Below are 26,877 nucleotides of genomic sequence, written 5' to 3' on the forward strand. Positions count from 1 at the left end.
CTGAATGAGGTATATGAATGTGATGTTGTCTGCAAACTTCAGGAACATTGATACAAATAACATTGATACACCAATAATAAAGTTGAGGCTGACACTTAACAAATAATCAACGTAATTTACCATACTTTTAATCACTAATTACAGTACATTGCTTCCTATTTTTTTAACAAAATAGTAAAACAATTGTAAAATAATTTCGTAAAAGGTACAAGTAATGTTTTAGGCAACAGTACATAGAATGAAAATATTTTTTAAATGTGCTAAAGATTAGGAGTTCAACGGTCTAGAGATGTCTTTGGACATTTAAAAAAAAAATTTGTTTATTAGACTAGATTAGAGGGGATTTGATATTAGTAAGACTGATTTGGTTTTGATTGTTTCTTTGCTTTAGCGCCACCCATAGCCAGTCTTACTAATTTTTGTTTTGTTTTGGTTGTTGATTGTAAATAGCTCACTCACTGTTTCACTAATCACCACCTGTAATAAATCACATTATTTGTACAGCAGTTAATTTGAGTTCAATTCTCTTTGAGGGTTTATATAAATAGATCCTTGGTTAAGTGTGCAACCCCACTCCCCTAGATTGCCCAGGGGAGGTAACTCATGTGTTATAAAGTAAAATGATTAATGCTTTTTAAAATGAACAAAGTTAAGCTAAACATAACATTCTACTAAATTTAAAATATTAAATGTATTCAATTATACATTCATTTATTTTCCTTCGGCTTAGTCTCTGATTTATCAGGGGTCACAACAGCAAAATAAACCAACTACTCTGACATAGACTTTACACAGTGGATGCCATTCCAACCACAACCTAGCACCATGCTGGGAAACAATGTAAAATTTCATTTATAATTTATTATATAGAGTTTTTTTTATATATTTAAATTTATAAATAATTTAAAATATAATTATACAGTGCATCTGGAAAGTACTTATAGTGCTTCACTTTTTTTGCACATTTTTTTATGTTACAGCCTTATTCCAAAATGGATTAAATTCATTTATTTTCTCAAGATTCTACACACAATACCCCATTATGACAATGTGAAAAAATATTTTTTAAAATTGTTGCAAATTTATTAAAAATCCTGAAAAAAAAAATCACATGTACATAAGTGTTGCTCATTACTTTGTTGATGCACCTTTGGCAGCAATTACAGCCTCAAGTCTTTTTAAATTTGATGCCACAAGCTTGGCACACCTGTCTTTGAGATTTTCGCCCATTCCTCTTTGCAGTACCTCTCAAGCTCTATCAGGCTGGATGAAAAGCAACGGTCTACAGCTATTTTCAGATCTCTCTAAATATGTTCAATAGGATGTAGGTCTGGGCTCTGGATGGGGCACTCAAGGACATTCATTGTGTGTAGAATTTTGAGAAAATAAATGAATGTAATCCATTTTGGAATAAGGCTGTAACATAAAAGAAAATGTGGAAGCGCTGTGAATACTTTCCGGATGCACTGTATAATCATTACAATTGTGAATTGAGAAGTTTGAAAAAAATTGTTTGCAATTTCACAGGTTTTACAAGATTTCCTCATTTTCCAAGCTCCAGCCTTGGTGTATGTATTTTTAAACAGGTCTTGACACACTGCACTTGTTCTTTATGTTTACATACATAATGTTTTCTAAGGAAATTCATTCCTGCAACATCCTTTTCCAAACTGCCAAATCACCTAAAAATAACTTCTAAAAATACTAAATAAACAAATGTGCCTGAGTATCCAAAGAAAGTCCAACAATGGCAGCTTTGAGTGCTAACTCGAGTCAAGTCGAGTCAGCTTTTTATATAGGTCATAGTTATTGTTGCATAGCAAAGAATGAGGCCCTGCAGAAATAGCAGACTAAAACAGTGACTTGGGAGAAAATGTGGCTATTGGGAAGAGAAAAAAAAAGTTGTTTACAGTCCGGCTGGTACAACACAAGCAAATCCAAAATGATGTTTACATACTGGAGGGTTGTTGCATTTTGATGTTGACCGCTGTTTTTAATCTTGCCAAACAATATTGTGCAGGGTTATAATCCACATACATAAGAGAGAAGCCGCTGTGTTATCTTTGGGATAATTATGTGTCACAGTGATATTCAGCTCTCCACCTTCAGATGAAACCTTATATGACAGGATTCCTCTTAAGTGATTCACACTTTTAATTCCTGCTTACATTGAGTATGAGTCGAGGGGTGCATATTTCAACCTGCTTGAAATTGTTATTAGAGGGGCTGTGCAACGAGTGTACACATGTGTGTGTATTAGTTGCGATAACGTGTTTGTATGCTGTGACTGTGTGGGTGTGGATGTGTGGGTGATGGTTTGCTCGACAGCTGACAATGACTATAATTGTTCAAAATGACTTCATACACGCTTTGAAGATGCACAATTATCAGAGGAGGACTCTGGGAAAGAGTCTATGGGAATATCCCTAAACTTCTTCACAACAAGAGTTAGATTCCCCTTAAAGAACAAAAGAAACAGAAAAAAAGAGAAAGACAAATTCAAGCTGAGAGAAACTAAGAGTTTTCTTTAAAAAAAAAAAAAAAGTCTAAATTAGAATTTAAATTTAAAACCTTAAATTCTAAAACCATGCCTTCTAAAATCATACCAGGGCTGTCAATGTCAGTTCCAACCCTGCCTCAATACACTAACCTAGAGGTGTAAAACAAGCCTGAAGGACTCAATTAATTTAATCAGGTTTGTTTAATTAGGGTTAAAGCTAAAGCAGACTCCGAAGTAGGTACTGCATTTGAATTTAAACATACTACTCGGCCGATAGAAAAGTATGTTCCACACAGTATGAAGGCGAGTAGTATGAATGAAACTCAGACGTACTACATCTGCCATTTTGTCATCCTCGCATGACCTACCATCGCTTCACTTCCATTAATGAGCTCTCTCACGGTGCATCATGGGATAGCGTAGCATCTATCAGTTGTGCACTTCACAATCTCACCAGAAGTAGTAGGGCATCCAGGGACTTCTCTCATACTGTTTTTCGAATTCCATGAATTCAGACATACTACTCGGCTGGCATACTGATTTTACCGTACTATGTAGTATGAAAGTATGCAATTTTGGACGCAGCTTTTAAGTCAACACTTAAAGTTTAAATTTAATAAACTTATGAATTAAAGTTTATAATAAACTTCAAATTGAAATGTAAATGTCATAAATATGAAACTAAAACAAATTAAAATATCTGTTTGAAACTACACTGCAGTGCCAAATTACGGTAGATTTGAAAGTATTACTTATTTTCAAAGTAATCTATCTGAATCCATATTAAGCATTATTTATCTATCAGCATAAATAATTTCAGATAATATTAAATCAAATATTTCAGTTGAAAATTGTGAGAAACCGAATGTCACACTAAGACTGAGCAGATTTGAACATGCTGACCAAATTAATCCACTATTCTTGGTTTTAAGCATGTTGTTCCTATTAGGATTTTCGAAGATCAACATTCTGCATTTAACATGATTAGGCAGAACAAACTTTAAATCACAAAGACTTTAAACACTGAGGGGTGGTAGTACCCACAAGACTGGTACAGCAAGAAAAAACGTATAAAGTCATTCATAATTTCTAAACTAGTAAACTAGTGTCTTACTGAAACCGTTGCCTCAAGATAAAAAAAATAAAAAATGTGATTGCTCCAGTTGAATAATTGTCAGATATTTAGATTTATTTGTAAAACAAAAACACTTTTGCAAAATAGTTCTAGGTTTTCACCAGACTGGAAGCAAAAAATATGAATAATAAAAGTTGTTAAAAGAGGGAGGCAGTGGCGCAGTGGGTAGTGCTGTCGCCTCAAAGCAAGAACGTCACTGGTTCGAACCTCGGCTCAGTTGGCGTTTCTGTATGGAGTTTGCATGTTCTCCCTGCCTTTGCGTGGGTTTCCTCCAGGTGCTCCAGTTTCCCCCACAGTCCAAAGACATGTGGTACAGGTGAATTGGGTAGGCTAAATTGTCCGTTGTGTGTGCGTGAATGTGTGTGTGGATGTTTCCCAGAGATGGGTTGCGGCTGGAAGGGCATCCACTGTGTAAAAACCTGCTGAATAAGTTGGCGGTTCATTCCGCTGTGGAGACCCCGGATTAATAAAGGGACTAAGCCGACAAGAAAATGAATGAATGAGTTGTTAAAAGACAAACTTTTAACATGATCGGGTCATAGGTGGCTCTATAACTGTAAATAAATAAACATAAATAAGTTTCTAAGGCAAGTGCTATGATATTGCTGATATTTTTTTATCACGGACTAACGTGGTTACAATCTTGCTAAACAATACACAAAGTGAAGTTTCACAAACTAATTTTGAGAAAAGCACATGATTTGATTGATCACGGCTGGCCTCTCATCGTAATCATAAATAAACCATTTGGATTATTCCAATAATTTACAATAAATAGCCCTTCTTGCCCTCTTCCTTATCTTTGTTTTTTAAAAGATACCCCCCACCCCACCCCCTGAACACTGCTAATTGGTGATTGCAATATTAGATATATTTTTTGTTTGCATGATTTGTAATCACATTTGTTGTTGTGGCACAAAACTGTAGAACGTTTCAATCTATTGAGAATTTGCAGGACCTCAATGTCACCATGTTCCTCAATCTGAAATCTAAGAGAGCATTAATATTACTAACTCTAGTGTTTGAACAATAAACAATATACAGCATTTTGCAGTTCTCTAGAATACACTCCACTGAGGACACCCACCCTGATCCAGCACATGCACTCCACCTCAACCGCACTCACAACATCCACCATTTGTTTTCAGCCAAGAACTGCTTGGCACTGGAAAGGAAACTACGCAAAAGCACGTTTAAGTGTGTGTGTGTGTGTGTGTGTGTGTACATAATCAGCTATAGTTGTTATACTATGATCTCAATGAGCTAAATTTGATATTGATATTACCCATATTACCTATAAACAGTCATGCACAAACTGCTTTCTTAAGCACACTCAGGTATTTTATAGTACAAATATGGTAAATATTATGTTCACAAAAAAAAAAAAAGTTGTTGAGTGTGACACTTTGTACCCTTGAAGCAAGCTAAAAACATTATAGGCCTGCCTGCACTTGTAATTATCAACATCCACTTGATAAAACTGCATCTTAAAGCAGCACTGTGTAACATTTCCGGTTGATAAGCACAATTATCTACAACCAGTGTTATGAATACTCTCACTCTATAAGCTGCCATGTGGGCAGCACAATTCACGTGAATTTGTTAACAAGCTGATGGAATCAGCCAATACAATAACTTTTTTAGGAAACCATGTCCACACACCATGAAAAGTAGCCTGTATAACTCATAATGTCCTAATATCCTAGTCGATGCTGATAATAAGTCAACATCAATATTTTTAATTGACGTATCATTATATAATAATTCGTTTTCAAGCTTTGACTAAAAGAAAAAATGTTATATCTATGCCACTAACATGAGCAATGTGCACATCGTCAGTGAATATTGCCTCTGTATCGTCATTGTGATTTTAAGATTTTCAAATATCAGACCACAAAATTGCATTTGACCTCTTGCAAAGTCTCGTCCTACACCTCCATGTCTAACAAGCTTCCGATATCAGCCATTGCACTCCCCTGTCTTTTTGTGCACTCCCCAGAGAAATTATGAATCATCTCTGGAAAAATCACACACTGATTTCAGACAAAAGCAGGCGTAAATGTGCAATATTCATACAATTGATATAATAATAATACATTTTATTTCTTATGCGCTTTTCTTAAACTCAAAGCGCTACAAAACAATTAAAAAAAAACTAAAAAAACAACAACTAAAACGCAACAAATAGGTAAAAATGACAAAAATAAATTAAAAGCAATACTAAAAAGGTGAGTCTTAAGCAGTTTCTAAAAACTGTCCAAAGAACTGCCACTCCTGATGGTTGTAGGTAAAGCATTCCATGATTTAGGCGCTCGGTAGAAGAATGCCCTACCTCCCATAGTGTGGAGTCTGCAACAAGGCTGAAACAGAGTGAGACCCGATGCAGAGCGTAAACTCCAAGAAGAAGATGATACAGACACCAGATCACAACTATAACCAGGAAACAATCCACGAACCACTTTGTATGTTAAAATCAGAGTTTTAAAATCAATACACGACTTGACAGGTAGCCAGTGTAGTTGGGGTACTGGGGTAATGTGATAGCGTGGTGATGTGTATGTCAACATGTGAGTGTGAGTGTAACCACAAAAACGCTCTACTAAGTGTCTCCAGGCTATGTGGTCTAGGTTAGCTCATCTGTCATCTGGTTACCCTGTTATATTAAAAGTATATTAAAGTTATGTGGGCTCTGCTGGTCCTATAACAGAAGAGACTAGTGCATCAGTCTCAAGTCCTTGCATTTCGAGTATTTGTTCGGCAAGTTACTGCACCATTGATTGACAGTTGACTGTGAGTCCGTCTACACAAATGTATCAATTTCATACACTTCTCTAGGTTTCGGGCATAGATATATACACTTGATATCGCATAGGGACCCTAAGCATGCGTCAATAGCGCCGCCACATTGGTACAGTGCTCCCAGGACAAATGTCATTCAACCGCACTAGTCAAGACAGTGTTATTACGTGAAGATGCTGGACTTTAGCGCTGTCTACGGGTGTAGAAACGAGCAAACAAAGAAATCAAAGCACAAAGGCAGAACATTTCATAGGTAATATTAAGTTTTTTTCTGTTTTTGTATGTTCTGAACTTTTGTGCTAATCAGGTAACGTTATTGATGATAACAGTCACTTACTGCATTCACCATAAGACAAAGAAGCTCCAACTCGCACTAAACACTTGGCTTATGCTAGTTTTGTTGAATAAAATCAGCAAACAATGCAAAAGAAATATGACAACGAGATGCTGCGCTGCCAGAAACTTGTAGTATTGTCGGCTAACGTTAGTGAATAAGTCGTTCGGGATGATTCATTCACAAACGAATCGCTCCCTCCGTCAGTATGAGAAGTGAAAGCAGGAGAGGAGCTGTGTTTCAGGAAATGATTAGATCAAATTTAACAGGGAGGGTGAATAGTAAATTTCTGTACACACAAACACAAGCTTTTTGTCAGTAATGCCCGTGCGGTCCCTGATCCATCAATGTAGAAAAGTGATGTAAAATTATAATTTTCGTAATTAGAAAAAAAAAATGACATACTAACATCCAGGAAAACTCCCGATCATAGATATATGTGTATATGTGTATATCTCTGGCTCTGGATGGCCACAGTCCTCCAATGTACATTTGTCCCGCATTCATTTCAAAGGAGTGCTACCCTGTAGCAAGATGGCGGCGCTATTGACACATTCCATCCAATAGACAACAATAGGCCAGGCGACATCTAGTGTATATATCTATGGGTTTCGGGAAAGGATGAAATTGTATATTGCCCAGCCTTTCTAGGTACCTGCCAGTGGTGGGAGTAACGAATTACAACTACTCACGTTACTGTAATTAAGTACATTTTTGGGGTAATTGTACTTTCATGAGTAGAATTTTAAGCCTGTAATTTTACTTGTACTTGAGTAAAAATTAAGCTGAGTAATCTACTTCGTTACTTTTAAAATCACAATTCGTTACAGAGTACTGTAAATAAATTAATATTTCAGCCACGCACTGACCAGCATTTCGGTAGCCAATAAAAAAAGCTGATCTTAACGGACCAATGAAAAGCCTGGTACATTATTTGAACTGAAAAACAAGTTCAGGCTACTGCAGATTTACGTGACCGTCATCATACAGTCACAAAGTTATCAATTACATATGGAGATTTAAGACAGAATGAGGAAGAAATAGCAGAGGATGAATGCTGCCACACCTGGAGGAGCTGTTCACCTACAGGTACATAGGGAAAAAAGGGGACAGCTGTGCTGATGTGATTAGCTATGGTATCATCTAAAATGCTAATTAAATGTATGCCCAAAACTGGAATATCGCATAAAAGACTGGAAATAAAGCAGCGTTTCTGTCCAACAAGTCAAAGAGAACAAAATTGCCACCTGATTAACTGGCGACAAATATCAAAAGTAAAAACAGAATTAGCATCAGTAGGAGCAGCTGCATGAATAAATTATCTTCATTTAATAAGTGACTTGCGCATCAGAAGGCAATCCTGCACGCAGTGAACGCGCGCTGGAAGGCGCGAGACACGGAGTGCAGGCACTCTTGACAATTCTGGAGGTCATTATTAATATAATATAATACTGAAATGGTTGAGGCGGTTTAAAATGACCAAAACAACACTTTAGATGTTTTACAATGTGCTTAGCCTGCTGGTTTGTCCATTCACACACATTTTCAAAATATATGCGCATTATAGCGTTTCCATCAACCGTTTTTATGTGCATATCCAAAAAGCGCAAAAAAAGGTGGATGAAACCTGCCCTCTGCTGTACTATCCGGCTTACACAGGGTTTCCGTGGGGTCTTAAAATGTCTAAAATATAAACATCTAAATTTTAGGCCTTAAAAAGTCTCAAATTCGCTGTTCTAGGTCTGAAATATGTTTGCACAGGTCTTATTTTTCCGATGTACATGTAACGCTACTCCTAATGCTCATTTAATTTTTTTTGTTGTTGCTTGGTTTCGTGGTGGTGTAGTTCTTTATTTCACTATTCCTATTGTAATTTGCAGTATTAAAACTACAAATAAGAAAAGACCAGCATGCAATAGCTCAGTGCGCTCGGCGAATGTGACGTCATCGCCGTGTTTGCGGAGGTTTACTTTGGACGCGCGCGACATGATTTCGGGTGAACAGTTCGCGCGGCGCCGCGCTTGATTTGAGTTGAATTTGAATCACTTTGAAGAGATTTTGTCTGTAACAGTACGACTGTACAGACATCTTAACTATCCGACCATGCGTGATCAGCATAGAGATGACCAGATGACCAATAATTCTTGGCTAGAAATTGCAACAGCCATGGAAAGGAAGTGTTTTGTTAAAGTTTGGAAAAACCTAGGGGATAAGTTTGTTACAACAAAAAAGAGGCCATGGCAAAAGTGGAGACCCAGGTGGTTTTAAGATTACAGAATATGTTTTTTCACCATTTATTGGTTTTAAACTGATGTATCATTTTGAAGTTAAAGCAATGTAAAAAAAAATAAGTAACAAATTAAGTATTTGATAACTGGAAAAGAATATATGAGCCCATTGGCTTACAGTGTACTCAAGCTTAATTTATAGGCTTTATTGGTGATAATAGACAGGATTGTTGGACCATTATTGCCTTTTCAGCTCATTAGTAGAGGACAGAAACTAGCCAGACAATAATGTGTCAATTGTTGAGTGGGCAAAAAATAATATATATATTTTTTTGCTATTATTCTTGCCAGAATAAAAAAAATAATTGTAGAGTAACCCATGTTCTGTTGTCATTGACATTTAACTTTAATAGGTAGAACTGTCTGAGATATAAACACAAGTGAGTGATGCATCAAACTCTAATTAAAAAAATCTTGAATAGTTATAAAACTTTATAATCATTCATTAATTTTCTTTTTGGCTTAGTTCCTTTATTAATCTGGGGTCGCCACAGCGGAATGAACCGAATGATTTATCAGCATATGTTTTACACAGCGGATGCCCTTCCAGCTGCAACCCATTCTCATTTACAACAACAGACAATTTAGCTTACCTAATTCACCTAAAATGCATGTCTTTGGACTGTGGGGAAAACCGGAGCATCTTGAGCAAACCCACGCAAACACGGGGAGAACATGCAAACTTCACACAGAAATGCCAACTGACCCAGCCAAGGCTTGAACCAGCGACCTTTTTGCCTTGAGTCGAGAGTGCTACCCACTGCCCCACCCCGTCACCCAACTTTGTAATCATAATAAATTATAAAAATAATGAAAAATAATTATTTTTAAAATCTTGAACAATATTAAAGATATGACGTAGTTCTGAAAACGTTTTACTTCTCTGTTTATCCGTCTGACTTTACAGTGAGGTTTCTTTTGACTGGCCCCTGATGTTTTAAAGAATATCACAATGACGAACACGTCTAGTATTAAAGCCTCATCCATTTCTTGAGGTGCGCGCACAGTCAGCGGAGGTGTGCAATGCGGAGCCAGGCGAAAGTATAAATCAGCCTCAAAATGTTTGTTTCTTTGTTTTTTTGTTCCTGCACTTCAATGGTGCATCTAACCTGTCTTCAGTACTGTTCTATTTAAATAATTTTATTTTACCACAAATTTTGTGTTTTTGCATTTTCTCTTGCATGCTTTTGATATTGTGATATAGGTCTTAAATTTAATACTTTATGGTCTTAAAGAGGTCTTAAAAAGTCTTAAATTTGACATTATGATATCTGCAGAAACCCTTTTTTTAAGACTTCAATCTATAATCTAAAAAAAAAACATTATGGTAAGAAGACATAACTTAATTTCTGTGATATTATATTTATTAATAATATGTTTAGGCACTAGGCAGTGTTGTTCTGTGGTTTCTGACGGTTCAGTTCGCGAATTAGGTAATTAACAAAGTTTCTCCATAATTTGCAAGTGTTTTTTTTTTTATTTATTACATCATCTATTGATCGTACAGATAAAAGAGGCATCAGTTGAAATTATAAAAAGTCGTGCATTTGTGCATATTTCTGTTATCTTTAAACTCAAAATAACAAAACATTGTTTTTGTAAAATAATCATGGTGCGCAGTGGGTATTGTTATCGCCTCAAAGTAAAAAGTTTGTTGGTTCAAGCCCTGGCTGAGTCAGTTGGTGTTTCTGTGTGGAGTTTGCATGTTTTCCCCATGTTGGCGTGGGTTTCCTCTATAGGTGCTCTATAATTATTATCTATAATTAATGCTGTTTAAACAGTTTTAAAAGTGTTTATAGTATCTTTAAATGTGTTATGTAAAATGTGTTTTACTGCCTGGATCTTGTCTGACTCCGCATTTATGGATATTTCCACCAATACCGCCAAGCTAAAAAAGTAATTTGTAATTTTGTAATTTGAGTAGTTTTTACGAAGAGTAATTTGTACTTTTACTTGAGTACTTTTTAACACCAGTACTTTTACTTGTAATTGAGTACAATTTCAGCAATGTAACAGTACTTGTAATTGAGTACATTTTTTTTGTACTCTTACCACCACTGGTACCTGCAAATCCCATACAAGCACATTTTCACAATTTTCATGTTAATCACCAATGTTAGACTACTCAATACTTGTTGGACAATACAGTGGACAGTTCAATCAAACAATCAAACTGCTGGCGAAGAGTCAATTGTGGTTTTAGGCTACAAAAGGCTACTTAGATAGCAGTGACAGTAGAATTTACACAGTTAAGAGTTGTTCTACCACTGAAAAACTTTTAGAGACGTAAATACCAAATGTAAAAAGAGCATAGATGTCGTATTTTAGACAAAGGAGTGCATAATGCCTAGACATATTGTATTGTACACCATGTCATTTGGGTCACAAGTAAAATATTGTCTTCTAGCAGCAGGGTGTGGGTTAAGGTTAGTCCATAGCATAATGTATACAACTTGCTTTATATAACAACAATAGAAGACTGGTATGTCCTCATTAAGGCATGTGGGTGTATGTAAAAGAGAAAGAGAGAGGCTGAGTATGCAGAGATGTTTGCGCTCACCTTTAAAAGCCAGGTGCACTCTGGGAGCGGAGCGATGTGTGCAGGCCACTTCAAACACAAACAAAGCCCACAGCAACAGGAGGAGTCGCGTTTCCATAACTCTCATAGTTCCAGCCATTCGCAGGCAACCTGTAAAAACCCACACAAAAGAAAGAAAAATAAAACAAGGTAGACTTAAAAAGAATAGCACAGGGCATGCCAAAATTATCACTCCTTTTGACAAAGGAAGAGGCTGAAATGACACAGGAAGAGCAGACGAAGGACGCGAGGTGGAAAAAAATAGCTGGGAAACAAACAGATGAAGAGGAGGAAGAGAGATGGAGACAGTTCGATTTAGACAGACTGAACAGAAAGCAAATGTGACTACTGTACTGTACTACGTGGTTGTATATTTAGCTTGGAGTATTAACAGCCAGACAAATCCCAGCCTGTCACACCTTCCCTGATTCAACTCCATGCAAAGACAGAGGTTTCAGGCCTGCATTAGAGGGTCAGCATTTATGCTACATGGTGTCAGTTTTATTTTAGGGAAAACAGGTGGTGTTAATCATCTTCATCCACCCGGTGCAACCGCACAGACTGATTTGAGAGTTAGCAGATTATGAGCTGTGGTTGGTGACTGGTGTACGAGGAGTGGGAGCAGGATTACAGTCACAGATAAAAGATGGCCTGTGATAAAGAAAAACGAAGAATCTTTTGAAAATGCTTTGATGTTTTCTTGTATATAGAGCAGTGTCATAAGGTTTTGGAAGAATGTATATTGCATGGAAATCTTGGCCATCTTAAAGCCATTTCAAATCACTTTCCAGAACCTTCTCATTCACTGTTCGTTGCAGGTGAAACACTACTAGAATCTACCGCTAATACTATAATATTACTATAATCAAGGTTATAATCAAGTTAAATAGATTTGACTTTTATACGTCGCCCATTGTGTATACATTAAACACAATGTCAACATTGTCAAATTTTAGTCGATCGAACTGTCACCAAATCTGTTTTGTGTTGAGGTGGAGGTAAGAGGACAAAAATTGGCATCTGAAATTGCATACTTCCCTACTATATAGTATGCGCAAAAAACACTTTGTGAGCAGAGTAGTACAATCCAAAATCTTAGTATTCGATAAACAGTAGACATAAAGTACTGGAATGGCCTACTACTTTCACTGAGGTTCTGAAGTGCACATCCAATGGTCAATCGACTGTGAGGTCACAGAAGAGGATATATGAATAAAAGTAAAATGATGCAACTGACACCGGTATGTTGTGATAATGACAAGTTTCATTCATACTGATACGCACATTATATGGAACATATTTTTTAAATGGCCATAAATGGCCGTTTTAAATGTTGTACCTAGTTCTGGGGACAGCACTGGTTTCAAAGCCACGAATTTCTCTTTTCCAGTGACAGCACGAAATGATGCACATTCATAGTTAGTATAACACACACTATACAGCAAACAAATAACTAGCATTAAACTGCTCTACAGAGTGTGTTGCCATCTACCAGAAACCAACACTTTTCAAATTAAACTAGTATTTAAATTATATATATTTATCAGGTTCTCAAATCTGATTGGCTGATAACCGTGCAATATTTTGCAATAACTGCACTCCTACAGCCTTTTTATCCTTGTGTATTACTCCGTTCACATAGTGATAGCAGATGAATAGACTTACAGTTTGACAAATATTACAGCTGTTGGACAACATAATGTAATTTTGAGGCTTTTTTTAGGTGAGAATGTAGTTATTTAGATTGCAACTTTGCAGTTTTTTCATAAGGATAGTGGCTATTTTAAATCATTTTGATGTTGGAGATTCAGCTCATCTGCGGCTATCAGAATGTCATACTGAGCAGAGCAGAGATAGTTAACGTTAAGCAACAAGATGGCGACAGATGGCTGCGTCAATTTTAAACTACAGCTGATTAAATCTATATAAAACAGGTAAGTGACATTCTAAGTCATTCTCTCTTTTGTATCTTGTAGTGCTGTATTTATAACATAGTAATCTGGTAGTGTTTACTTTGCTTTGGGTTAATTACTTTGATATGTCGATTGAGAACAGAGAAATACTAAGTCTCTGTAGACTGATGCCATTTCATGCCGTTAAACCTAATAATCTTAAAATGTGAGCAAAATCACCTGTTTTTGTCATCACGTCAGACAATAGGCAAGAGAATCATCCAAACACTAGCTCTAAAGTGATGTTTGTGAATTAGCAACAGTTTTTGCTGTTCTGACCATCAGCAGCAGATGTGAATAAATGGTGAAAGAAAGTAGTTTCTCGTACAAAAGGATTTTTGAGACTCTCTGTGTTTGATTTTCTTATTTATATAAACAATTATGCCGTTGAACTGTTGTAAAAATGCAATATCATTCACACTCATAGCAGTGCGATGTGGCTGTATATCATCACTGGTGGGACACAACACACACCTCCCACCAGTGCCGATATCCAGCCACATCACAATGCTACTCGTGTGATATTGCTCATAATACATAACAGACATTGCCTTGTCATAAAAAGGTAAATTATAAGAGAGTTATTATTTACACAGTGAAATCAGTGTTTGCATGGCTCATCTTTGTGTTGTCAATACTGGTTTTAAGTTTTTTTCAGATTTCTGCCTAGAGTTATTATTAAACTAAAAAGCATTACAAAATTACTTAGAGATATTTCATCCAAAAATTAAAACTACCTCAGCATTTATATTCCCTCATGTGGATTTAAACCTTTATGACTTTCTTCTGTTGAACACATAAAATATTTAGAAAAATGTAGGCTGATGGTTCTCATTGTAAAACAATAAAAAAAAATTCTGTAGCTGTCGATGAACACCATCAATAGATATTCTTCAAAATAACTTTGTGTTTAACAGAAGTAAGTAACTGATTTTGAACAAGTGAAGAATAATTACCTAAATGATGACAGATTTAATCTTAGGTGAACTACTTTTCAATTTTAAGCTCTCAAAAGATAAAAAAAAAAAGTAATCCATTAGTATATTCCAGTTATTCCACGACTACATATTCACTGTTTAAAAAAAAAAAACAATCATTGACCCAAAAATCGTCGCTTGTGAGAAACAGCTTATGCTGCCATGTGCCTAGGAAAAGCTGGAGGTGGCAAATCACTCCAAGCTGCTGCAAAGCCCCGTCACGCTGCTCATTGTTATAACTTGGAAGATCTCACTGGAGTCCAGGGCTGCGACTGCTGCCTCTTTTAGCTCAGTTTCCATCAGATACTGATCCTGGGCTCCGGTTTGTGACATCATCAGCTGGCCAGTGATGTATGTGGGTGATGTCAACACAGCAGGCCCTCGCATACTTAGGATTTGCATGTCCATACATTCTTTTCGACGGAGATGAATGATTAAATAAGCTTAAACCCCATGCCAACGTACATACTTTTTATTAGCACTTCTAAGTACTGCACCTGTGTGTGTGCCAGTTTCACTCTCGGCTGTTTGCGCGTTCGGTCCAAAAGTACGTGTGGAGGCAAAAGTTTTGACACTAGGCAACTCGCTTAATCCTTTTCCACAAACTCACAAACGCGTCACACAAACACAAACACCAGTCCAGACTCCGCCAGCTGTCACTGGTTCAAATTCACATTCAAAGTGCATCTAGGGGCTTGTCAAGGAATGTACTACATGTCCAAACTGCAAGATGACAGAGAGAGAGTGAGAGAGAGAAGCAGAGATTGCACAGAAGGCTAGGTAAATGAGAGCCGAGAGTCAAAAAAAAAGGCCTTGAGATAGTTATCTCTCTGTATGTTCATGTAGATGCGTATCACAACTTTGTAGACATCAGATTGGGATCATAGCGGCTTACACGAGAGCCAAGAGCCAAGAATTAGTGGTCTGAAAGCAGCAAATGCACATTTGTGATCTCGGGTGCGCTCAAGAAAGGCCTAAGAAAACCAACAAATAATTGATATCTTCTTTTCCAGCTCAAAGCGTCCTCCTCACTTTTGAACCTGATTTCAAAAAGCCTCTCTGATGTTGTACTGTGTTTCACTGGCTCTTGATGAAACTCACACTCTGAGCAAGATCAGATCTGTCTCGTGTCTCCTCTACTTTATATATTCATCAGCATCAGTCGCTCAGGTGTTCTTACATGTTGGTTCTGGCACTGGTTTGAGGGGAAAGAGTAGGACGCACGTTCATAAATGTGCACACACAAATATAACTAGACAGACCAACAGAGAGGCAGAGACGGACAGACGGACAGACGGACAGACAGACAGACAGACAGACAGACAGACAGATAGACAGATAGATAGATAGATAGATAGATAGATAGATAGATAGATAGATAGATACCTAAATGCAACAATTTAACTATTATTTTTAGATCTATTATATTGATTTATTATAATTTACTGTCTACTTTCTCAATAATATGCATGCCTACATCTCTCAAGAAAACTGCTAAGTGGCATATTTGCTGTTTTAAATCTTGAGTGGAACTTCACAGGTGTAAACTGTTATACTTTCTTGTTAGCATGCATTATGTATCAGTTTTCCTCTGCTGGAATGGCCTGCATATGAATTATGGATGCTCAGGCGCAATCTATGACGTCCATTACATCCAACTCCAACGTGTCCATTTTACCCCTTTTTTTGTGACTGATAAAATCAATTTAAAAAACATTTAGGATGATGTGGGATATAGGGGAATTACTATTTAATATTTGTCACATGATATTTGACAATTATCAACAGATTTTATAGGTCAGGGCAGAACCAACTATTTTGTCCAGCCATGTTAACTGCAAATTTGTAACTAGAAGCTTTATTATTATCACTAGAAACTTTAAATATTCACAGAAAACGAACTAAGACTTTATACAGAATCATAAAAGTAATCAACTCATTTTGAGCAAAACTTTTTATTAAAGTTTGATTCCTTAAACTGTTTATATACTGTAATACTAAATGAATTAAGTTCAAGGTTGAATAATTCATATTGCTGGAATGATGCATCCATTAAAATGCTCACACACACACACACACACACACACACACACACACACACACACACACACAACTAAACATTTGTGCGAGTTATTATTTAAAACTTAAGTTACAATGGGAGATTTTCAGAGCTGTGCTAAAGAAGAACAATCATTAGTTCCAAAAGAACCTGTTCTGTAAACAGTGCTTAAAAATATTATGAAACTAAAAATCCAAACAACCCGCTCTACCAAACGGTTGACCATGTTTTAACTGTTTTAAATAATGACTATTAAAGTAATTTGAAGAATGACTGTTTTAAGTAATGGTTTACATACACACAGCATTGATGGTTTACAAATTTTTTTTTTAAATAATTAAACAAACATACTCATGTTGCATTCCTACATCTGATTTTGGTTTTATTGTAAAAAAAAAAAAAATAAGAAAAAGAAAAATAAGAAAAGAAAAAAAAAGAAAACATGTCAAATGAGAATCTAAAATACCATACTTAAAAAAAATAATAATAATAAAGATGATTCAGCATTCAAAAAGGGTTTCTTTTGGATATTTTTACAAATAAATTGGTCTCATATTTCAAATTTTTAGATTTTTTATAGTATATGTATTAATTTTGGTACTTTTACAGACATATCAACCATTTGGTAGAGGTTGAAATTTTAAAATTATGGGATGTGTTGGAAAAAAATTATTGATTGTGTTAACTAGCAACATTGGGAGTAAAGAAATGCAATCTAAAGATTTCTTTTCTTATTGGGGTAGTTAAAGGGATAAAGAACCTCGATAGCATTTATAATGTTATATAATGGATATTAAGAGTTGTTTATGGAACCATAAAAGCCAATACAATACAATATTATTATACAATACAATAATAATCTGGTCAAACATAAAGCCACTGAATTTAAATGAGACCTGACTAAACAGACAAAGAAACATCTGTAAAACATGCATCCATTATATGTTTTAGTTGTGCTTTAGATAATATACGAAAAAGTGACGCAATTTACCTGACTTCACCCCAATCAGTGCATCCAAATATACAGAAGAACTGAATTACTTCATCTCATATTAGACAATGTTTTGCTCTCTATGACAATAAATTAACTCATAAAAAGCTTTTAATCATAAAAAGTATTACATTTCTACATTCTGGCAACTCCAATATTAAGTAGCCTATGCTAAAATATCACCAGGATGGATGTGGTTGAAATTCGCGCACAAATTTGCATCTGCCATTAAGGGTCGACCATTTAAAACTAATTCCTCTATAATGTCATTCTGGCCAGCGAAGTACCCACCAGCTTTTAGCAGCTCTGACACTGAAGTGTATAAGTCTTTTGTCTCCAAACTATAAGAAACGCTGAATATTCACCTGATTTGCTGGTTTTGTGGCTCAGTCGGTCTGTTGCTCCTGTATTTGGTTTCTTGAGGCGCAGGTGAGATGTTATCGTTACATTCCTTACCGTCTCTGTGAGCACTCGTGCCTTCAACTCTGAAATCCGTCCAAAACCTCCTCATAAAAACATAAGAGCTGTTATAGCTTCAGCCTTTTGAATTGGCACTTTTGGGGCGTGTCAGTAAGCCCGAAAACGGTGATAAAAGTTGCAGTTTGCGCACGCAATTCCTCGGGATACTTCTAAGCTCTTATCTGGACACTTGAGGAGATAAAGGCAACAAGAGTCAAGATGTGTTTTGCTGTTTTCGTGACAATATCTCCAGCGTTTGCCACTTTGAATACAAAACAGAAGATGTGTTGGTCGTCTTGTCACGTAAGCTCCACGCTGCACGTCTCTGACCGTGTGCTGGAAGTCTGCGCGGCGGCAGGTGTTTGGTTTATTCCGCCGGTGGAGTGTCTGTGTCACGGTCAGTCCAGCCCCTCAGCACGGCTCCCGGCGAACCGCCTTTAACCATCGAGAGAGCAGGAAATCAGCAGTAGAATATCAATAGATAAATACACATATACAACACAATAAACTGCTCTTTACATTTCATGCATTTTTAAGTTTATTAATACTCACATATTTGTATTGTGCAAGTATTTTTTGTGCATGATGCCATTTACATTGTATGTTTTACATGTTTTCTCCACTGTTTTGTGTTTCAATGTTTTACAGCTTAAATAAATAAACCCATATTGAGTAGGCTATATACATTTTTTTTTGTTGTTTCTTTGTATTCTGGTAGTTTTTACTGTGACAACTTAGACTATGGTGTTCTGTTAACATATTTGCAGTGAAATGTATCCTTCCCCCCAACAATAATATTAATAGCCCATTCTAAAAGTGTATATATATATAGAATTGAGCCAAAGAGTGAAACTGAACCAAACTGTGAGTTAAAAATCATAAATCAAATGGTACATACTGAAATGTTAGAATCTTTGCACAGTAACATGTTGATGTAATAAGGCAAAATGTAAGAAAGAAAGTAAACAGAAAACAGTACTGGTAATAATATAATATAATATAATATAGGCAACAGGTAGTGGCGCAGGTAGTGCTGTCGCCTCACATAGCTAGAAGGTCGCTGGTTTAAGCCTTGGCTGGGTCAGTTGGTTTCTGTGTGGAGTTTGCATGTTCTCTCTGTGTTTGCGTGGGTCTCTTCCGGGTGCTGAGGAATCCCCCACAGTCCAAAGATATGTGGTACAGGTGAATTGGGTTGGTTGAATTGTCCGTAGTGTATGAGTATTAATGACTGAGTATGGATGTTTCCCAGAGATGGGTTGCAGCTGGAAGGGCATCTGCTGCCTAAAAACAAATGCTGGATAAGTTGGTGGTTCATTCCACTGTGGCAACCCCTGATTAATAAAAGGACTAAGCTGAAAAGAAAATGAATAATATAATATAATATAATATAATATAATATAATATAATATAATATAATATAATATAAAGAATACTTACAACTTTGGAAATCAGAAATACTCATAATAAGGTTTTTCATCTGGGCCTTTCAAAACTTTAAATTTAACATCTGCCAAAAAAATAAGAACTTGCAATACAATTTGTAAGTTCACTTGAAACAATTTTAACACATAAATGGAGAAACTTCAAAATTCCTACCTAGTTTTGGCAATTTAATGCAACTCAGGTCTTTGTGTGATGAAATTTCAATGTTATCATTGTTAAACAGGTATATAAAATACCACAACTGAATGAAGCGTTAGCAATAACCTGAACACCACAAGAGGAAAATGGCATTTGGTTATTTGATTAAATGTTATTTTTCCATTCTGGTATTATTACTGGTACTACTATTAATTTTATAATTATGACTGTGTAAATAAATATCATACAGTTATAAGAAATGCTTTATTTGCATTACATTTTAAATTCTAGACACTTTTGTTAAAATAAAAAAGTAACACGAATAATCACAAATAATGAAGAAACAGAACAAAGTACAGACAGATATAAACTGTGCAAGCAGAAAATCATGTGTTGATGGAGCAGAATATGGAGTTCTGTGTACTGTATTAAATAAAATATAAAAATAACACAACAAAGTACCAAAAATTTAACCCAACTAGTTAAGTTATTAATAAAAAAATAACCAAATAAAGGTTAAAAATAACCCAACAAAGCACTAAATATTTTTATCTAATCCACTGGGTTAAATAAATAACTCAATGTTTTTAGTGTAGAAAGTCCATCATTTGACCACTGGCTGAAAGATTTGACACATTACATAGCATTAGAAAGAATTGCCTACAGTTTCAAGAACTATTTAAAGGAGTACCATAAAATTTAGGATTTGGTTATACAATTTTTGGAACAAAACCATGGCACAAGGAAATACCGCAACTACTGATTAATTGATTGATATGTGTATTTGTATGTGGATTACAGTATGGTTTTATTTATATGTAAAACAATATTTTTACCTGTTCAACTGAATTTGGATGCTTTGGGGAGAGTTAAAATGTAAAAAATTCATACATATATATATATATATATATATATATATATATATATATATATATATATATATATATATATATATATATATATATAGTCAGATAATATGATCATGCTTTAATTTAATAACGTTAATGTTATTTCTACTATTGTTTATCTGCTAGAAATGTAATTTTTTGATATGCTGTACATACATATATTTTTACTATATTGACTGACCTAATCTACTCAATTTAGTTTGTTTTCTTTCCTTTGTTTTGTTTTGTTTTGTTTTGTTTTGTTTTGAAAGACACTAAAGATATTCCAGTTGAACAAAAGTGCCATCGGTTCAGCAGATTCTTCACGGTATGTATTCAATGTGGTGTGTCCTGTCTGTCTTTCTCGCCTCATTAGACGCACACATCACTAACTGCTGCAAACAGGGTGACAGACAGTTGTCAAGCTGTTGTGCAGGAGACCCATTGCAGTGCATCTGTGACCGATCTGTTTGTCCCACCAGAAAAGTGTTTTTCAAATTCCCAAAGTTCTTCAGCGTCCGGCTGTGTGACTCACAACGACGGGACGAAACACATCAGAGGGGGTGTGAAGGGTGAAAGGACGCTCTCTTGCACAAAAAAAAAAAAAAAACTTGCAACTCGGTATTTTCAACAAACAAAAGGCCCTTGGTTTGTTCATTCTGAGGCCTCCGACACACACACATCAGGACGCCGGTGCTTACTCAGAATGTACAAATGTTGTATGTTGCCTTTATAATATATAATTCAAGAGTCAGTCAGTGGAAGGGCGTGTAAAAAGTTTTACCCTTGCCTTTTCAGCTGATTAAAAAAGACGCTCTGCTTTTCATGACATCACACAATGTGCCCTTTTCTTGTACTTCTGCGGATGTGGAGGTGGTTTCTTGTCTTTCTTTCTCTTTGTGGGAGGCATCCTTTATTCTCCTCTGAGAGGAAGTGACTCAAGTCGACTTTAAGTTCAGGTTTCCGAGTGATTTTCACCCACAATGCACTAAAGCCCCACCAGCTCTACTATCTTCCATTCAGCCAAGCATTCTCCCACGTCAGAGACACTTTACACTGTCCGCAGCTTTACGACCACAGACTAAGACATTTAATTGCCTAATATATGAGGTTATTGGGTCTAAACGGTGCAGTAAAACCTCGCATCGGTGAGAAAATGCTCACAAACAGTCATGATTAAGTGAAATGTGTAAAGTGAAAACTCTTATATTCACTTACACATTTGACCTTTGTATCTTGTCTGAACATGCTGTTCCTATGGCAACTCAAAAGTTGACGACCTACTGCTACAGCTATATTTTTCCCTTTGTTACGAACTTTGACAGACCTTTTGAGTGACCGTCTCATGTTTTTAAAGGCTCGGATTCATAAAAACAAATCTTTTGTGTGAAAGAGCACATGATTTATCCTGCTTTATAGTTTCCTTGATTTGATTTAATATGCATTGTAAGGACTGAAAGGGCTCTATTTGAATTGTGAAGGCTCAGATGTGTGCAGAAAGTGTCATGTTTTCAGTAGTAAATTGATTTAGTAGATTATGTTCTCAGGCATGGTCAGCAAGCCGGTGGGTTTTTGTTGGAAAAATGTCTGCCTTTCTTTCACTTGAGTGGATAAAAGGAGATTTGCAAGTTCAAAACAAGAGTTACAGCAAGACATTCATGATCATGTGTATGTGGCACTCATTAATCCAGCCTGTGCTTCTATCAAAGACTACAGGCTGTGTGTCAGGTCATGTTTGGCGTTGGGGAGGAACTAGCGAGTCAATGACAAATAAGAGTCTATAAAATGTAGAAAAGCATAATGTTATGTTTTAATTATGTGCAGATATGCACTGTTTAGACCCTGAATGGTTTACATGGACATGACTTTAAAAAGGCGATCATTGGCTCTGGTTGTTTGTGAAGTAAATGGGGTATATGCACATGGATGTATATGCACCACTTTAAGGTCTGATTTCCTTAAAAAAAAAATCAATCTGCCTGGTTGAGATACGGTATAAATTGGGTATCAGACAAAACAAGAACCACTGCAATATTTTTTTTTCCCGCATCATGTTTTTAAAACATGGAAATTAATTTTACCCCAGTATTTTCAAATTTCTGCGCTAGCCTGTGCTAATGAAGGCACATATGGTTAAAAGGACTTCTGTCTCTTTTTATGCTTTAACAACCAACATGGATGCTTATGTCTAGGCCCACACGGAATCTGCGAGCGCAGAATTCCGCAGATTTTCCGCAGAATTCCGCAGATTTCTGCAGATTTTTAGCCCATCAATAATTCTGTTTATTTACTTGAGCAAATGTGTAAATCTGAATTTATTCAGTTTTTATTCAGTAATTTGTTACTTTTTATTTAATATATTAAGGTTTTAGTTATAATACTCCGCTGGATACTCCCAAAATAATTCCACAGAAATCCGCAGATTTTTACCAAAATTCACTGCAGAAATAGCAAAAAACGTCCGAAGATTCCATCTGGCCCTGCTTGTGTCTGTTTATCATTCATTCATTTTCTATCTGCTTAGTCTCTTTATTCATCAGGGGTGGCCACAGCAGAGTGAACCACCAGCTTATCCAGCATATGTTTTACACAGCGGATGCCCTTCCAGCTTTTAAGTCTATTTAACTGATTCCATTTTTTTAATAATGAATTGCCACAAAATTCTCTGTTGGTCTTATAATAACATTTCCAATATGACTTAAGGTTAGCATTCTATATTGATTATCTTATGGCCACATGAGAAAGTTACAAAAATGTCATCAGAACATTAACAGAATGTTCTCATACAGTCCTCTGTTGGTCATAAAATAACAAGTAAAAGTCTGAATCATTAGTGAATTTTATGTTGGACAATAAATATCCATTGGGTTAAATGAAGTCTGGTCTCATGTTTGAGTTACAAGAATAACCACAGTCCCACAGAGTCTGCTCTGCTCACGAGGCACAGTGTGGTTGATATATGCAAAGAGACCACAAAACATATCAGACCCACTTGAATTCTACAAATAGTGCTATATTTCAAAGCAGACTCAACACTAGTACTAGTCTATGGTTGTCATAATCTGTCAAATACAGCTTTACTAAGCTCAACAACTCCGGCTACTTAATATATCCCGCCTTGTCTTCCTGTTCCATGGGAAATTCTGTCAACACAATGAATAACGCTTCAAGTTTCAAGCATGAGCATCTTAAATGTCATGTCCTTGACCCCTGCACCATCTCACTCTATTAAACCAAAATGTGTCATTTCCTCCTAACAGCAGTCCTGGAGCGAACCTCCAATATGCAGAAAAAAGGAGAGGATCCATGGAAAAGTTAAAAAGCTGGAGGGCTGTGGGAGTGTAAAGTACATCTGTCTTAGGAGATAAATCTGTCAGCACCTCAGCCGCGGCCCACGGGATGCCCAGGATGGATGAGCGTATAAGCGCCCTGCTTCATCAAAGATGGATGCGGTGCCATGAGATTTCGAGTTGATAAAAGTCCCACTGAGAAGCCTTTTCCCTTTTTTTCCAGCGCACTTTGGTTTCATCTTGATTGCAAATGCAGTCTCCCGAGGCATGATGTTCCTCTAAGAATGGGTAATGGGCAATTTATACACAAAAGCCCAGAAATGTGCACACATGCATTGTTTACAATAGTTAAAGGGATGCGTCTTTGATGAAATAACAGAACGCTTTGCTGAAATGTGCATGTTTACTGATGTGTTGCCACGGAGTGAGTCAAAACACATATAGGAGGGCAGACGGGTGGAAAGAGTGCACGGGACAGCCTGAAGGCTGCGGCTGCTGCTGCCTCTGGTGATCCAACAGATAAAAACCATTTATCTGTTCGCCACGGCTGTCAGAGGTCCAGCTAATTAGCTTTACCATTCATCGCTCTCCTTCTTTCCTTCTGTCTATCTCACACTCTTTCCATTCCCTCGCTCCAACCCTCTCCATCACACTCCGTCTTGGTCTCCTTCGCTCGCTGACCTTCTTTCTTTTGCTCGATGGGTTTCATTTGACTATATTAGTGGACTTTTTTGACTCCAGTGTAGACTATAATATGGATGGAAGCCTGATTCTGCTACAGGATAAAAAAATAATAGCAGTTTAAAAGTAATTATGGCTTTTTCTTCACAATGCTGACATTTATTCAACTCATAATTTATAAGGCAAAACGTGTCAAAAGTTGTGAGGTAAAAATGTCACAATTATATATTTTTTTAATTTAAAGAATTAATAACAGTGGGTTTTTCTTGACAATTTAGATGTTTTTCCTCCCTCATAACTCATAAAAAGCAAAAATGTCAAAACGTGTGAAGTAAAAATGCCATAATTATGGGTAACACTTTACAATAAGGGTGTAATAATTAATGTTAGCATTTACAAACAATACAGTATTTATTTATTGTTTTACATTTTTTCCAACCTCTTACACACAAAATCTTTTCATGTAACATGATTTCTGAAAAGTCTTACTCCAAATGCAAAACTACACAGCAAATCTCCAATATCAGTAGATGTTTCTCAGCCTTGAACTCAGTTTTCAATTGCATAAAACACTTTTTTTAAAACACTTCACACAATGCTCTATAAAATGCAAAAATCTAACAGGAAGCCACACTTGTTTTTTTTTTTCCCAAACCCAACCAATCAAAATGCAACACTTATACACAAGGTCGCACACACACACTCCTCAAATGTGTAAACACTAATTTCTTAACTGCTCACAAACTAATCACTGTATAAGTCAGAATTATTAGCCCCCTGTTTATTTTTTTACCCAATTTTTTGTTTAACGGAGAGAAGATTTTTACAGAGAACATTTCTAAACATAATAATATCTCATTTCTAATAACTGATTTATTTTATCTTTGCCATGTTGACAGTAAATAATATTTTACTAGATATTTTAAGACATTTATAAGACACTTCTATACAGCTTAAAGTGACATTTAAAGCCTTAACTAGGTTAATAAGGTTAACTAGGCAGGTTAGGGTCATTAGGCAAGTTATTGTATGACGATGGTTTGTTCTGTAGACTATTAAAAAATTAGCTTAAACAGGCTAATAATTTTGTCTATAAAATGGTGTTTAAAAAATTAATAACTGCTTTTATTCTAGCCAAAATAAAACAAATAAGACTTTCCCCAGAAGAAAAAAATAATATCAGACATACTGTGAAAGTTTCCTTGCTCTGTTAAACATTATTTGGGAAATATTTAAAAAAGAAAAAATATCAAATGGAAGCTAAAAATTCTGACTTCAATATATAAAATGTTGCAACTGCATGTGAACAATCTGATACATATTTTAGTATTATGGCAAAGCATTTTAAAGTTGGGGGTGCTTTTCATTATGCCCAACAGTGTGTAGTTGGTTAGGCAAAAATCTGATAATATGAATAAAGTGTGTGCCATTTAATGCAAAAGTTTGATTTTGATAATGCTGTGTGTAGTTTCGGTTGCAGTGCTTCATATTGCAGTAAGAGCTATTTTGCAGTTTGCGTGTGTGGTTTTGTGAATTATTTTGATAAAACCAGACTAGTTTGAAAAACTGTGTGTTAGCAATTGGAAAAAACTGAGACCATTTTGCCAATTGTGTGTTTTAGGTGTGGTGGTGTGTTAAGAGTTTAGGAAACTTTGTTTAATGTATAAAAAAAACTGTCATATCGATTGTAAAAACTATAACTAACGTTAATCAGCATGAATTTTGATGTTAATAATGCATTAGTAAATGCTGACCTCTGATTAATAAATCCTGTACAACTATTGTTCATACTTTATATGACATTAACAAATGAAGCCCTACTGCATTACTGATCTAATTTGATCAAACTGCTATTAAGGATAGTTTACGGAAAATACAGACTAATATTAGAATCCTTTTTAAAATAGCGAAAGGAAATGTTAAAATGTTAAAACCAGGATCTCTGTTCCTCAATTATTCATCCTGACAAAAGAGCAACATGAGTTACAAAGAGTCTCAAAGCGCCCATGATCAACAACATGGAAATAATGCATATCATTAATTCATGAATTTAATGTAAAAGGGTTTGAGATTCACTGTGTCTGCTGTAAACACACAAGAGCAGTATAAATGTGAAGGATATTTGTTAAAATACAGCCTTGTGTGTCTTAATGTTTAATTTGAAATATTTTATAAACATAAACTATTGTATTGATGATTAAAAATAATTTATATTCAAAAACATATTTTCAAAAACAAACAAAATAAAAATATAATCCCTACCCTTCCAAATGAGAGCTCAATTAATTCAATTTAATACAGTATATTTTTCAAATCTCACTTGAGAGGGTTGAATAGGGATTTTTGCTTCGTGAAGGTCACATATT

The 26,877-nt window shown here is 35.8% G+C and overlaps 1 protein-coding gene and 2 long non-coding RNA genes across 5 annotated transcripts in view; 2 read left to right on the forward strand and 1 right to left on the reverse strand.

Annotated features, from left to right (window-relative positions):
* LOC147842649 (uncharacterized) overlaps nucleotides 1-7,674 on the forward strand; it is a 149,389-nt gene extending 141,715 nt beyond the window's left edge. Inside the window, exon 2 of the long non-coding RNA XR_015497968.1 lies at nucleotides 7,420-7,674. This is a non-coding gene — a long non-coding RNA (uncharacterized LOC147842649). The remainder of the gene's footprint in view (nucleotides 1-7,419) is intronic.
* The window catches only part of sema3ga (sema domain, immunoglobulin domain (Ig), short basic domain, secreted, (semaphorin) 3Ga), a 53,732-nt gene extending 35,275 nt beyond the window's left edge, over nucleotides 1-18,457 (reverse strand). For 2 of the 3 annotated variants that reach the window (XM_087263300.1, XM_087263299.1), the window contains exons 1-2: nucleotides 17,979-18,457; nucleotides 11,617-11,745 (exon numbers count right to left, since the gene is read on the reverse strand). In XM_087263300.1, the coding sequence (XP_087119426.1) occupies nucleotides 11,617-11,734 (118 nt within the window). In that variant the 5' untranslated portion in view covers nucleotides 11,735-11,745; nucleotides 17,979-18,457. 3 annotated transcript variants of the gene reach the window in all.
* On the forward strand, nucleotides 7,733-26,304 carry LOC141375634 (uncharacterized). Its single transcript, XR_015497969.1, has 3 exons — nucleotides 7,733-7,857; nucleotides 20,813-20,868; nucleotides 23,801-26,304. It is a non-coding gene; the product is annotated as an uncharacterized LOC141375634 (long non-coding RNA).
* The last annotated feature ends 573 nt before the right edge of the window (nucleotides 26,305-26,877 follow it).

Source organism: Danio rerio, chromosome 8 (assembly GCF_052040795.2).
Source record: "Danio rerio strain M-AB ecotype USA chromosome 8, GRCz13ab, whole genome shotgun sequence".
NCBI lineage: Eukaryota > Metazoa > Chordata > Actinopteri > Cypriniformes > Danionidae > Danio > Danio rerio.